The following is a 14,610-nucleotide window of genomic DNA, read 5'->3' on the forward strand; positions in this document are numbered from 1 at the left end:
GTCAGTAAACTTGACCTATTAAAGGGATATTGGCAAGTACCTCTCACAGAATGAGCCAAAAGATTGTCAGCCTTTTTCACCCCTCAAGGATTGTACCAGTACAAGGTAATGCCTTTCAGCATGAAAAACGCTCCAGCCACCTTTCAGCGGCTTATTAACCAGTTACTGCCACATCTAGACGGTTGTGAGCGCTATATTGATGATGTAATTGTGTATAGTGACACATGGGAAGAACACCTCTCCACCTTCGTACACTCTTTACCACATTAGCAGCAGCCAATCTAATGCTCAACCTTAAGAAGAGTGAGTTTGGCCATGTTCATGTCACATACTTAGGGTATGTAGTTGGTCAAGGTCAAGTCAGGCCAGTTATGTCTAAGGTAGATGCAATTCAAAATTTCTGTGTTCCAGTAAATAAGAAAGAACTGATGCGTTTTTTAGGCATGGCAGGATATTATAGCAGGAATTTTTCTGTAGTGACTGCTCCTTTGACAAATCTGTTGAAGAAACGTGAACCGTATGTGTGGTCCTCTGTTTGTCAACAAGCATTTGAACGAGTTAAAGCTATTTTATATTCCAACCCTATACTTGTAGCGCCAGATTTTGGCAAGCAATTCAAGTTGGCTGTGGACGCCAGTGATGTGGGAGCAGGGTCTGTTCTTCAACAGGAGGATGATCAGGGCATTGACTACCAAGTGTGCTATTATTCTACGAAGTTTGATGAACACCAAAGCAAGTATTCCACTATAGAGAAAGAAACTTTAGCACTGTTACTTTCATTAAAACACTTCAATGTCTACCTTAGTTGTACTGTGGCTCCAGTGAAGGTCTATACTGACCACAATCCTCTAGTTTTTATCAATCGGATGAAGAACAGTTACCAGAGACTGATTCTTTGGCATTTGGCCCTGCAAAAGTACAACTTGGAGATCCATCACATCAAGGATAGAGATAATGTTATCGCCGATGCTCTGTCAAGGGCTATGTAAGGAACACATTGTGTTTAATTCATTGTACATTATAGTTTTATGACACTTAGGCTAAGACTTTATTTCCTTCCCATTTTCTTTGTGTTATGTACTTTAGGTATTAGCTACTCCTTTTTGTATCCATGTGTCTGTAATTATTTTTTTTACTGTACACATGTGGGGGGAGCTTTGTAGGGAGGGAGCTTTGTAGGGAAGGAGTGTTGTGGTTGTATCATGCGCATGCGTAATTAAAAGCTAATAACAGGTGTTTGAGGTGAAAATGCAGCGGAACATTGATCCTTCGTCCTGCTGCCCGTAACAATTGGAAAAGTTTATTTTCCACTGAAAAACTGCTAAAAACCCACTCTGATTCACTTTTAGAGGGCCTAATTTTCAAAAATTTTCTGAGGATGCATGTCCCCAGATCCCCCTATGTTGGCATGCTTTGCATGCTAGTGTGCGAAGCACAATAATGTAGTCATTATTCCAAATAGCTAATTTGACCATGAATCTTACCACTAGGGCCTTTGTGAAAGCTTGGTATCTTCTAATGTCTGTCTATTTAACTACGTCCCTGTCCAGCTTAGCCCCCCCTTTCAAAAAATCCTAGATCCGCCCCCGGTGCTCACCATTTAATAAAGGAGAATGTCCTAGCTGATCACTGCTTTGTAATCCTGCTGTATTTAACAAGTAGGCAGCAATGGCATACAGCACAATCGCTTATTTTCATATCAGTAACACATCACTTCACACGCAATTCTTGAGTAGCCATTACTAATATTACATCATGCCTGGTTCAATTAACAGGTATGAATAGATCTCATGGTTAATGAAGCCATTCTTAGTCTAACCATTATATCCAGTATACCGCCACCTTAAGCTTCATTATGAGTTGTTCAGCTTGCATTTGGGCTTCCTGTGTTTAATTGCGTACCCACAATCAAAGCGATCTGCACGTCCGTGTCGATACACTTACCGTATTGCCTCAAACTCTTATAAACGCCTGGTCTCATTTAGTCCCTGGAGGTATACAGCATCATAACAATAATAAATGCTGGGTCTCAAATAAACATCTAGTGCAGTCATTATTTTTAACAATACTGGGCGGTGTTTTAAACGATGAAATGAAGAACATTATTTTTATAAAGTTCCTTTTAAGCTTGAATCTGTGAAATATGCTGAGGGAAACATCAAAGAGAGTCCAGGAGAGTGCAACACCAAGGTATGAAGTTGACTCGGGAATGCTGATCAGGTATATAAATGCCGGTCTCATATAGTAGCCAGTCACGTTTAGTAGCCAGGTTAAAAAGTTGCTTGAAGGAAATAAATGCCCAGGCTGTAAATTCGAGACAATAATTATTTGGTATGTTTGGCCTCTCAGCAGCACTTTGTCGTTGCTCTTATGGTGTTATCCACAATCAAAATTCACATGGTCCCATATAAATACACTTGCAAAGCATTCCTGCAGTTTCCCACACTTGCAGGTGAGTTGCCCAAGTGGAATATATTAGTTGTAACTAGTGCATAAGGCCAATCCAATTGGTATACTGGTATCTGGTCCCCCGCCCGCATCTAAATACCAAAATTTCTTGATTAGTCATCATTAATTGCTATTATTACGATCTTGCTGCTCTTTACACATGCGCATACTCTACTTAATGTCTATCCCGCTTATTGGCACATGTTGCATTGCTTTCTGGTAAGTGTTATTGTTGCTAATTGTAAGTGCAACAGTAGTATATGGCTTTTAAAAATTGTTTTTAGAAGCCATTTAGTTTGTATTTCGTGATTGGTGCCTAAATGTGTCAGCATTTGTAGGTTTTACTTTGTTGTATATAAAAATTCATACTAGTGCATGTATTATAGTCATGTAGCTGTATCCAGTAGAGTTTTAATATAGTGATTTTAACAGTATAATAATAATGACATATTGACAAAATTCGCCCGCCTGCATGCCCCTTTCAGTGTGAGCAGGACCAGAAACAGGTATACCAATTGGAATGGCCTAAACAAATGCTAGAGTTGAGCATTTGAATGTATGAATGAAAAACTGCGGATTATTCGAATGTTTCTAATATTTAAAACCCACAATCAAAATGTTTAATTTACTGAATCTAAGGAGTAAGACCTATCGTTGTGAAGATTCTATGCACTTACTTGTTGAAATACTCTTTGATATAGACAATAAAGTGAGTGTAAACAGCAGCAAAGTAGAAGTTTATCACTCTAATCAACCTCACACCTGGCGCGTAGCGTTTTTGGCTCGTGTAGCGTTTTTGGCTTCACATGCACCTGACTGCAGACAACAGGCTGTTAACTAACTGTAAACAATAGTGAAGTACATGTTAACAACTTGACACCTGACACGCGTCATGTCCTGTACTATTTTCAGTTGCACGTGACTAATTATATACATTAGGCACCTGCATACAGGATTCAAATGTTATGAATTTGTATTCAAATGCTTCCAAACAAACAAACATTCAAATTTCAGAACATTTGTTTATGCACTAGTTGTAACATGGGCACTTGTGATTTGACTAAAATATACACACTCACACTCAGGCTGTGCCCTCGTACTCATGCATATATTTCAAGTTTCAGGCAAATCACCAGTGCCCATGTTACAACTACTACTTATATCTCCCTCCCAAGAGGGATATAACTTGTATATACTACCTCCATTTCTCATTAAGCATTCTCATGAATCATCCAATTTCTTTGATGAAACTGTATGATCTCCTCTGCTTTAATATAATGTCACTTCACAGTAGGTTTTAGTTTTGTAAAGTGAGCCAAAGCATAGATAAGTTGTGGACTTGGAGAAGGAGATAGTTCGTTGTTTTAAGATCACAGGTTAGTTTATATTGCTGTTTTGATTGCGTTCTAGTCACCTGATGATGTCCAGACACTGGGCATAGTGCTTAGTTGATTTGTCCATTAGTGTTAACATATTCTCTACTTTAGTATTCATGGCTAGTAAAGTAAGTACTTTAGTACACTTGAATCTCTTTATATTGCTGTTTTGATACCTGGCATGATGTCACCCACATGTAGTGACTAGGCCATTGTAATGCTGTAAACATATTCACCGCTTTAGTTTATTCATGGCTAGTATAGTAAGTACACTATAGTGCATTATGAGCTGTTCAGCTCACATTTTGGCTTCCTGTGTTTAATTGCGTACTCACAATCGAAGCAATCTGCACACTGATGTTGATACACTTTGTTTGGCCTCTCAGCAGCATCTTGTTGTTGCTCTTACAACATTATCCACAATCAAAATTCACATGGATACTATCTATGGTCCCATATACAGTGGAACCTGTATAATACGTACACCTTGGGACCAGCTATAAGTGTCCTGATTATAGAGGTGTCCTGGATTTCCAGGTTTGTTTAAATAGTAAAATATGTAATTTTACATAATTTTTGGAACATTGGTAGTTTTGAATTTGAGTACTGGGTAGGCAGCATCTCTGGTAATACCCAGAGGCACAGCCCAAAAGATCCATATCGATTGTACAATGTGAATCATGACACAATAATACATAGCTAGCATATATAGCTACATAGTATATCTATAATAAATAACTAAAGTAAGAGTACAGATAGTTTTCAGTAGTACTGATGCTACATGGTGTAAATAGTGAAAAACTTCAGAAATTTAACACACAGAAGTAGTTGATTTATAGTTGGTCTATCATGTTTTCTTGCTTAAATTCTATGGCCAAAAGACTAGCTATAGGCTGCTCTTCAGTTTGGTATGCGTCCAAGTCAGACATGCCCCTCTTAACTCGAAGCATTCTCTATTCCAGATAGCCTATGAGACCAGCAACGAACATTTTTCACTTGGTTTTTCAGTTGTTAAAAGACTGTACAGCCCTCAACAAAGGCATTCACAGTGTTTTCAGAAAGTTTCCACACCTACTTTTAAAACCGGCACGAAGAAACCGCACTAGAGAAAAGCCTATGTATTTAGAAACACTTCAGAAATTTTTGGATAAAGTAGATGTGTTATAACTGTCTGTATTAAGAAGGGATATTTCCATAAAGTGATATAGCATGAACAATTATTGCCGTCCAGATTATAGAGGTGTCCGTATTTTCAAGGTTATAATACTTGTAGAGTAGTGAAATAAATATTTTGGTGCTTTACAGAGCTGGCCGTTTTATACAGGTGTCCGCGATTTCCAGAGTCCGGATTAACAGGTTCAACTGTAAATACACTTGCAAAGCATTCCTGCAGTTTCCCACATCACCTAAGTGGAATATATTAGTTGCAACATGGGCACTTGTGATTTGCCTGAAATATACGCACTCGCACTCAGGCTGCACCCTCGTGCTCATGCATATATTTCAGGCAAATTACTCGTGCCCATGTTACAACTACTACCTACATGCATACAATTAACATCAACTATAATATATATGGCTGTGTTATAATGAATATCCTGGTGAACGTTTGGATGTTTGCTGAACCCCAAATTGTAAAGAGATATTTTACTACAGAGAAATCTCACTTAATAAGACCATCTCATTTTACCTCCCTGCATTAATTGTGAATAGTGACAGTATTGAGAACTTCAAATACACAATTTAACAGCACTATTTATGTACTTAATTTGTACCAGTGTTTTTATACTATATACGTAGGTTCTGCACTGTAACTACTGCTGATAATAATAGTAACCATGTTAAGTAGGTCAGACACATAGCGAAGATATAATTCATGATCCTATTAATAAGACCACCTTTAAAGTGACCATGTCAAGTAGGTCCCAAGCATAGCTAAGGTGTACTTCATGACTTCATTAATAAGATACCTCATTATAAGTTAGTCCAAAACTTAGCTAAGGTATACTTCAGTACCTTGTTAATAAGACCATCTCATTATTAAGACCAATTTTTTTAATCGTATTGGTGGCCCTTTCACTGTACCTTACTGATACTTATTGATTTTTCTGTTTAGCTGAATTTCCTTCCACATGGGGAGATGATATTAACAATAATCTCCAAACAAAAATAGTTCTACTGGACACTCATGAGATAGAATACACTGAAGTAAAAAGTGGTTTTGAAGCTACAGTTTCTGGACAAACAATTGTTAAAATTGAGCGAATACAAAATCCTACCCTGTATGCTCAATATGCAGCTCGTAAGGGACTTATGGACAAAATAACCACCCTTGGTACTATCAATGAGAGAAGACTATACAGTGCTTGTGGTCCAGATGTTGTGGAGAATATTTATCATAATGGATTTAACAGGAGTTATAGTAGTAGAAATGGTAAGTGGTGGCTTGTTGTAAGTAAACATCATAAGTATTTGTTCTACAGCAGCTCCTTACGGTGATGGAGTATATTTTACAGTAAACGCAAGTTATTCAGCAAACACTATATACTCTCCTCCAGATAGTAATGGTAACAGGCACGTCTTCTTAGCTCGTGTTCTCACTGGAGAGTATACACTTGGTAGAAGTGGGTTGAAGACTCCACCACCGATGTATCCCAACAAGAGTAGCGTAATACTGTATGACTCAGTGGTGAACAACATGAGCTCCCCTGACATATTTGTGGTATTTTATGATGCTCAGTGTTATCCTGAATACTTGATTACATTCAAGTAGTTAGCCAGTTAGTTTACTTGATAGTGACCTCTTAGTTATTACCATTTTTGGTTGCTTTGCTTAAGCACATACACCAAGTATGACATGCTGCTGTAATTGTATTGCTGTACGTTAGTTACACATACACCATATTTACATGCATACATACATTGTTAACACTTGTAATACTTTTCCTGTCAAAATTGAATGATGAGATGAAAATGCAAATATAGAAGACCAGCACAGATCCCTACTTTGGTGCAGAGAGCAACAGATGCTAGACATGGAAGACCACTTACCAGCTTGTAGGTGGATATGGCAGACCAGAATGCAAAGGTGGGCCCTCCAGCAGTCATCTTTTTTTTTATCCAAAGAGTGCTGTACCTCCTGGGAAGTGCCTTGTATTCCATTACCAGGCTGAAAGGGACTGTTTTTATTGCATAGCATCACTAATAGTGTCACCTTCTCCTCTGTCAACCTGATTTCATTTATCTGGAATTGATAAGGAGGGCAAAGGTAGGTCCATGATGCATACAGTGTATGTATGTACTGCAGTATTCCAAAAGGTACCTGTCAGGCTGAAGCAACATCTAGCAGTAAAAAAAAATTAAGTGCATAGCCTTAGCAATTATTGAGTTATGCTTGTCTGAAGGCATCAGGCAGTTAGTCAGTCGGCAGAAAATTCCACTAAATAAATATTTTTAGCAACTTATTGGAAACATTTCAGGTCATACTGAAAGCTATGTTTAACAAATAATGCCAAGGCACAATGAAAGTATTGTGACACTGGTTTCAGGTCAATAGCTACTTTTGCAAGAAGTTTAAAACCACCAAGATCTCTAATATATTGACAGCTGAAGGTATAACATCTCTTATCTGAAACTGATACATTTGCATGCTATAATAGAGGTGTACATCATGGAGATGTGGATTTTTCAGTGCCAATCTAAGGAAAGTGTTTTGCAAACAAATATGCAGTTATACACACTGTCTAACCAGAAAAGCTATTCGCTATATCTTTAGACCTTGAATTGTGCTTGTACAGTTAACACCTGTGGTAAGGAAACGAAAGGTTTATGGCCTTAATAATTAGATGGCCTTTCTATTGTAGTTGCATCTATAGCTACAACACTTCATCAATGTTTGAGGCCTACCACCATAGCCACTATTAAGAGTTGACCAAGAATCCATATAGCTAAGTGGGGTTCCACTGTAATTTGATGTACACATGTACATTAATAACACTTCATGTATATAATACTGTAAAGATTAGACCAATTAACTGAACTATGGAAATAACTGCTCTATTAGAGTAGTGACTATTCTATTATGGTAGTTGAAATAATATTTCTTTATGCTATTTCAAGGTTATTTATACACATGCAGTTTCAGAGATACGGACATTTCGGAAGATGCAATTAACTGTCAAACCAACAAGGAATTTTGGTTTACCTCTCAGATTTTGACAAAACTTGGCATGTTTGTAGTACCAAAAGCTCATAACATATTATGAATGCTTGGTAGTACCTATGGTGTTTATCACTCATACAAATATTTAACTGCACATAGTTTCTGATTTATGACCGCAAATATTTTGAATATTTCTTGACAAATTGTCTTGAGTTACAAATTGACTGTATCTTTACACACGATATTTAAAGCAAAATTTTCACCAATTGAAGACCTTTCAAGATATTCATGAATTATGGGATATCAGGTTCAAAAACACTCCATTGAAAACTTTGACCATTATACTTTTAAAAAGTTTCTTTAGTGAATGGTTGGATATTTGAGTAGTGGAATCACAATGGGTTCAAGAGATGTTAAACATGTTGTGGCACTTTTGAACCTTAATTAAGTTGATATCCCATAATTTATGGATCAATTCAATCAACAGTCTTCAGTTGGTGAAATTTTTGTTTTAAAATATAAACACAATGTAAAAGTCAATTTTGTAATTTAAGACAAACCAATTTTTTATGAAACACTTTTGGTTATAAATCAGAAACTATGTGGTATAGGGGGCTAAATATTTGTATGAGTGACGAACACCATAGGTACTACAAATACAACAAGATCTGAGTGGTGACACTAAATTCCTTGACATGGAATAACTGTAATTTTCCATTACTATTCAACTTCAATTTGAAGGATACATACAGATTAAAAAGCAATTACAAAAAAAAATTACATAAATTACATACAATCAAAAAAATATTATTTACAGTGAAACCTCATTACTATATGGGACCCATGATAAGTGGCCCTATTACTGAGGTGGCCCTATTATCGAAAACCTCATTAATGCAGCCATAAACAAAATGGCCTTATTATTGAGGTTTTCAACAAACCATGGCCAGCAATTGCCTAGTTGCTGTAACAGCAATGTACAATTGATCTAAACACACTATGTAGAGTTTATCACAGAGAAAGGTAGGAACATACACTGTACCAATTATTCCAGCATTACTTGGTTGGAAAAGTATGAAGTATTCTACCAGAATAATGGGTAACAGTTTTCAGTAGTTAAATATGCACTTAAGAGCAGCTACTTTTGCAGTGATACCTTGACTGCACGCATGCCTGCTCAGCTGGCCCCTTTACTGAGGGAACATTGTTTTACTAGTATGGTCCTGTGGTATGTGGCCACTGGCCTTAATAATGAGGTGGCCACTAAGTGAGGTTTCACTGTAATAACTTGAATCGATCAATAGACAGTCTAGGGAAAAAAGGAGCTCTGAAATGTGTTTTTGTGGCTATGAAACGGAATAAATCTGAAATGGAATAAATTTGTAACTGTTAGTTCCTCTGGTAAAATTGACATCAGAATATTGGTGATAATAACTATAATATAGTATTGCGATTTATTGCAATTGATTTATCATTTTATAGAACATTGACAGTCTAGCATTGGTACGATGAGATTCTAAGGTTTCCCAGCCAAGTGATTGGAGGAGGTGTGAGACACTGATATATGGACTATAATTATTTGTTACATATCTGGCTGCATGGTGTTGGACTTTCTCAATATCAAATAGGACTGCCATGGTGACCAGACCATTGCTGCATATTCAAGTTGCGATCTAACTATAGTGACTGGTATGCAAAGGTCTTGGTCTTGGTTGAAGCTATCTTGATATTCTGTTGTAACATACAGGAAATTATTGGCTTTTTGTGTAATTTGTTGAACATGTTTGTTCCATTTAAGATCAGACTGAATTGTAACACTACAGTGTGAAACACTGGACAGTGAAGTGTTTGACATGATAAACATGATGGTCATAGAACAACATATATCAATATTTGCACCATTCCATTAGTGAGTCAATGTCCTTTTGCAACAGTAGAGAATCTAGTTCAGATTGAATTGGTTGGTATAATATACAGTAATAATCTTATAGTACAATGTGGTAGGTAGTCAGGCAAGTCATTGATATATGTTAAGAACAAAAGGGGGCCCAAAACAGTACCTTGTGGCACACCTGAGGTAATTGACGTAGGAGTTGAAAATGAACCTTCAACTGTGACTTTCTGCAATTGGTTACTTAACAATGAGTCAATCCATTGATGAATTTCCCCACTAATTCCATACCATTTGAGTTTGTATAATGGATGCTTATGCGGAACTTTATCAAAAGCCTTTGCAAAATCTGTCCAGATAATATCAGATTGGATGTTGTTGTCGTGATTGTGCATAAGTTCATGGACTAACAACAGAGATTCACATGATTGATTATGTCTGAAACCATGCTGAGAGTTGTGTAAGATGTTATTAGATTCAAGATGTTTCATAATATGAGATGATAATGTGTTCTAGCACTTTGCTTACAATGGAGGTAAGTGAAATTGGTCAATAGTTTGATGGCTTTGAACGATCTCCTTTTTTCAAAGAGATAGTTTCCCTATTTGATATACAAGATGAGTGCAACATGTACCATCACCATTGGCTTTGTAATGGTGGTTGGAGGAAGTGATGAAAGATCATGAATTGATTCCATGGCAACAGAGGTAGGGATGAAGATGGCGTCATAACAAGAGAGACTACTCACCAAGAATAGGGGTATAATCCAAGGTGGTTTTCCAGATTTCAGTGGTAGGCGAACTATATGCATAGATGTAGGGGTCTGGGATCACAACCCCCCCAGCTGCTGACAAATTTTGAACATTAAAATGCTATAAAATCTTATATTAGCAGATTGACATTTTCATGCATTTTATAAAATAATATGCTTCCCTTCAGGTCCTAAGTGTAGGTTAGAGACCTAGCACGAAGATCCAAGGGCGTGGTCTCTAACTGACTTAGAAAATGTATGTATTATATATGGGCATATAGGTGGAGTCATTGTGGGATTGGGTTATATGTCGTACCATAGATTATAGACAAGTCTATCCATAGTTTAATAGACCACGAAAACAGCCATAAAACACTCTAGAAACAGATGGGCACTTAACAGAATTTTCCGTGATATTTTTGGACTTCTCCGTTCATCGTAACAAATGTACATACAACACTACATTGTATCTCCCATAATCGAATTCTTTTAGGTGAATGAATAGAGTGGTTAAGCACATGTTGGCCTGGTAGACTGGTCACCCACTGCAGGCTATCGGCCTGATTATGCTTGGAGGGAGCATTGCAAATCAACGATCAAAAGTGAGATTTGTGATGCTTGAGGTCTTTTCTGCTAGCAGGTTTCTAACCATTTTAAGAACCTGCTAGCAGGTCTCTTAGTGGATTTTAAAGACCTCATTATCCTCCAAAGATCAAAGCATATTATGCATATCATTTTCTAAATGTCATTTATATGACTTATCAGGTATCTAAGAACATATCCAAATTTTCAATGAATACTTTAAGCTAAATCTTTAATTCAAGTTAGTCTCCTATTTAAAGTCATTGTGTGCCAAACTAAGATAGGCTGCTGTTTTGGCTGCAAGCCCACAAGTTGAAATTTCAAAGGGGTTTCTGGTACCCCAGGAAAAAATAGCTAGTTGAACAAGTTCTTTGTTGTGCATGCACACAGTTTTAGACCTACTAAAACTCATTAGGTGCCTCCATGCAGTACTAAAACAGTAATTCAATTATAAAATTTTATTATCATCTATAGCTAGCAGGTTATATTAATCAGTTGGTGAATCAGATGCTATACTTAGTTTTAACCTCTTAGCCTTAGGACTGTCCCCTCCACTGCCGTTATCTTCTTCCTACATACAGTTCATGAGGTCACATGATGTACACAGTTCAGTACACACACCTCATCATCAGCTTGACCCTGTAGGATGGCATTGACTGTAGTACCATCTATCCTGAAGTCACATGCAGTGCTTCTCTTGAAGTGGCTTAACAGATTCTCCTGTAAGTAATGTATGAGAGTAACAGTGGGTTGAATGGGTGAGGCAACTTACCTTTGTCTTCTTTCCCAACTTGATTAGTTCCTTCTCAAACTGCTCAATGGCATAAATTAACTCTGGAATACACCGCATGCAGGTCTCGCTTTACACTAACCTGCAACATGAACCAATGTAGTGAGAAGAATCTATAATGTACCTTTCTAGTGCCACTTTTTGATGTTCCTTTTCCTTTCTTCTTTTCCCTGGTTTCTTGTGGTTCTGCTTGTACTTCCATGCTCTGTAGTAACCAGTAGGGAACACACACAGCACATGTCACAGTATATACACACTACACTACACACATACATATATATACACGTTAACAATAAACACTCTGCATACACACACACACACACATTCACCTCCTTATAAGTGATATAGGCGTATACTTGTTGAGACAGTTTACTGCCAACTTGTTCAATCTAGTGAAGGAACAAGGTAATGATGAAGGCTGCTATTTGCCACCTAACCAGTTGTCTGAAGTTGTCCCCTATTTCCAGGTGGCTTTAATTTGACAGTACAAAGTGTAATGCTATAGAGACAAGCAAACACAAAGTGAGAGTACATTCAGTATTGCCAGAGCTAGTGCTAAAATGAATAGCAATTTTTACTACTTGAATAGTTGTGAACCATGCAACAGGAAACATTGGCAAAAAGAAAATTCACAATTAATCAGTTTTGACAAATTAAAATTTGACGAACAGTAAGAAATCACAGATCTAAACACTGACTTTTGAAAATTATTCTGAATAAGCACCAACATCTTTGTTGGGCAGTAAGTTAAAGCCTGAGCACTATTTCTAAAATAGAATTTTTCAGTATGAATTATGCTACTTTGTTCACATTTCTCAAGTTTCAAGGTTGCCTTCATCCATCTGATCACAACGTACTAAAGTGTTTGAATGGTGTGTTAATGAACCAAATAACATCATGCCATGTGTAAATGAATGGAATGATGTCATGCCAACCGAATAGTCATAATATTAGAATATTCATTTCAGCACTAAAGTGAAACCTGTGTATTAAGGACGCCTTGAACAAACCAAAAGTGTCCTGATTATGAAGGTGATCTGATTTTTCAGAATAGTTTACATGCTAAGGGATACTTTGGGACCACTTCCAAGTGTCCAGATTATGCAGGTGTCCTCATTTTCGAGTGTCCTGATTAACAGGTTCCACTGTAACATTAGTTAGAACAGCAAAACTCATCAAAAAGGACACCATGATGATCAAGACACTCATCCATGGTCCCATTCATAGTAGTACTTAGATCCCTGAACCTCACTAATAAAGGACACATTCACATGGTCAAGGTGTCCAGAATATGATGTAGTCAATACATTCCTCACATGCTGTTCAACAATGCTGTAGAATTTCTGAAGACGCTTGAACAATTCTTGTGATCTGCTCTTACTGGGAATATCAGCAGATCTCACCATGTCATGTAGAACACTGACTATCTAACTTAGACGATCACATATCATTCCTATGGGTTCCTCCCCTTCCAGCTCTTGTAGAGATGTCAAGTTTGTGGACACCATAAATAGTGAAATTCTATTGGTCAAATTGTTACACACCCACTACTGCGAGACTACGTAGTGAATTCTCTACCTTGAGGTGAGAAATGAACCAATCAACAACCTCCGATGCTTGCTCAGTTTGTTGGTAAATAATTGACTGTGTTGTTATGGTAACCACATTACCATGACAACAACCAACTAACCAGAACACACCCATCTGATGTCCGAGGTGTCACAATACTGAAGTTTTTACTCTCATCAACCACAATTGCAACATCCTAATGATGTTAAACATGATAACAAATTACATTACCCATCTTATACCTCTTCAATGTCTCCCAGTTGATAGTGGACATCTTGTGATAGTTGATGTAGCTGAGACGTGAGCATTAATAAGAGTATGGAGTACTATTGAACATACTATAGGGAGATCAGGTGATAATCGTGATGAAGTAACAAACATGAGGTGAAGTAGTGATTTAGTAAGGTTGATGTCATTCTCTGGTGGTGTGTAGATTATAAATTAAAGAAATGTACAGTCTCCATACCCAGATTCCATTCTGTGCAGACACTCTTCGCCCAGCTATGTACCTGTTCAAGCTAACAAAACACACAATAGTGAGTGTTCTATTAGAATATAATAAGCAAGACCATTACAGTCATGGGACCTAAATGATTGATCACAGAAAGGAGCATCTGTTAGTGTGGCATAAGTAGCAACCCCGTAACAGCTCAGACATAGCTGTGACAAATGTCTCACAATTCAAAACCTACCAACTTTTCAAGTTCCCATTGAAGGAGTATAATAGCTAATCTAACAAACTGATGATAGTTGATTATCTAACAGTTCTACTTGATATCACTGAGACTTTGTAAAGGAACATTATTACTATTGTCATGCACTAATCAAGGAGACAAAAATGCTATATATCTTTGTGCACTTCATCTTAACCCATCCCAAATAAATTGATTGTGGTTTTCATTCTTGAAACATACACAGGGGGTGTATACACAATTCACTCACTCTTTGGGAAGAGTCCAGTTTAGTAGACAGTGTTCCTATCAGAGTAACCAGTGACTGTGCCTCTTTACTACTCAGTACTGTAGCCTCCCCTGCCACTGA

The 14,610-nt window shown here is 37.3% G+C and overlaps 2 protein-coding genes across 3 annotated transcripts in view; one reads left to right on the plus strand and one right to left on the minus strand.

Annotated features, from left to right (window-relative positions):
• Window positions 1-6,911, plus strand: part of LOC136236873 (protein mono-ADP-ribosyltransferase PARP14-like) — a 290,930-nt gene extending 284,019 nt beyond the window's left edge. The window contains exons 19-20 of the mRNA XM_066027105.1: window positions 5,941-6,258; window positions 6,308-6,911. Coding sequence (XP_065883177.1) covers window positions 5,941-6,258; window positions 6,308-6,597 — 608 coding nt within the window. The 3' untranslated portion in view covers window positions 6,598-6,911. The remainder of the gene's footprint in view (window positions 1-5,940; window positions 6,259-6,307) is intronic.
• Window positions 6,912-11,634: 4,723 nt separating this feature from the next.
• Window positions 11,635-13,438, minus strand: LOC136237024 (Fanconi anemia group I protein-like). Of its 2 annotated transcripts, none has more exons than XM_066027278.1 (7): window positions 13,317-13,438; window positions 12,438-12,499; window positions 12,330-12,389; window positions 12,125-12,205; window positions 11,983-12,077; window positions 11,832-11,930; window positions 11,635-11,781 (listed from the first exon to the last, which is right to left on the minus strand). In XM_066027278.1, the coding sequence occupies exons 5-7, from the start codon at window positions 12,058-12,060 to the stop codon at window positions 11,698-11,700; spliced, it is 261 nt and encodes an 86-aa protein (XP_065883350.1). In that variant the 5' UTR covers window positions 12,061-12,077; window positions 12,125-12,205; window positions 12,330-12,389; window positions 12,438-12,499; window positions 13,317-13,438; the 3' UTR covers window positions 11,635-11,697. The 2 variants fall into 2 exon arrangements, with proteins under 2 accessions (XP_065883350.1, XP_065883351.1); XM_066027279.1 differs by having other exon boundaries at window positions 11,983-12,082.
• Window positions 13,439-14,610: the final 1,172 nt, after the last annotated feature.

This window comes from Dysidea avara, chromosome 10 (assembly GCF_963678975.1).
Source record: "Dysidea avara chromosome 10, odDysAvar1.4, whole genome shotgun sequence".
NCBI lineage: Eukaryota > Metazoa > Porifera > Demospongiae > Dictyoceratida > Dysideidae > Dysidea > Dysidea avara.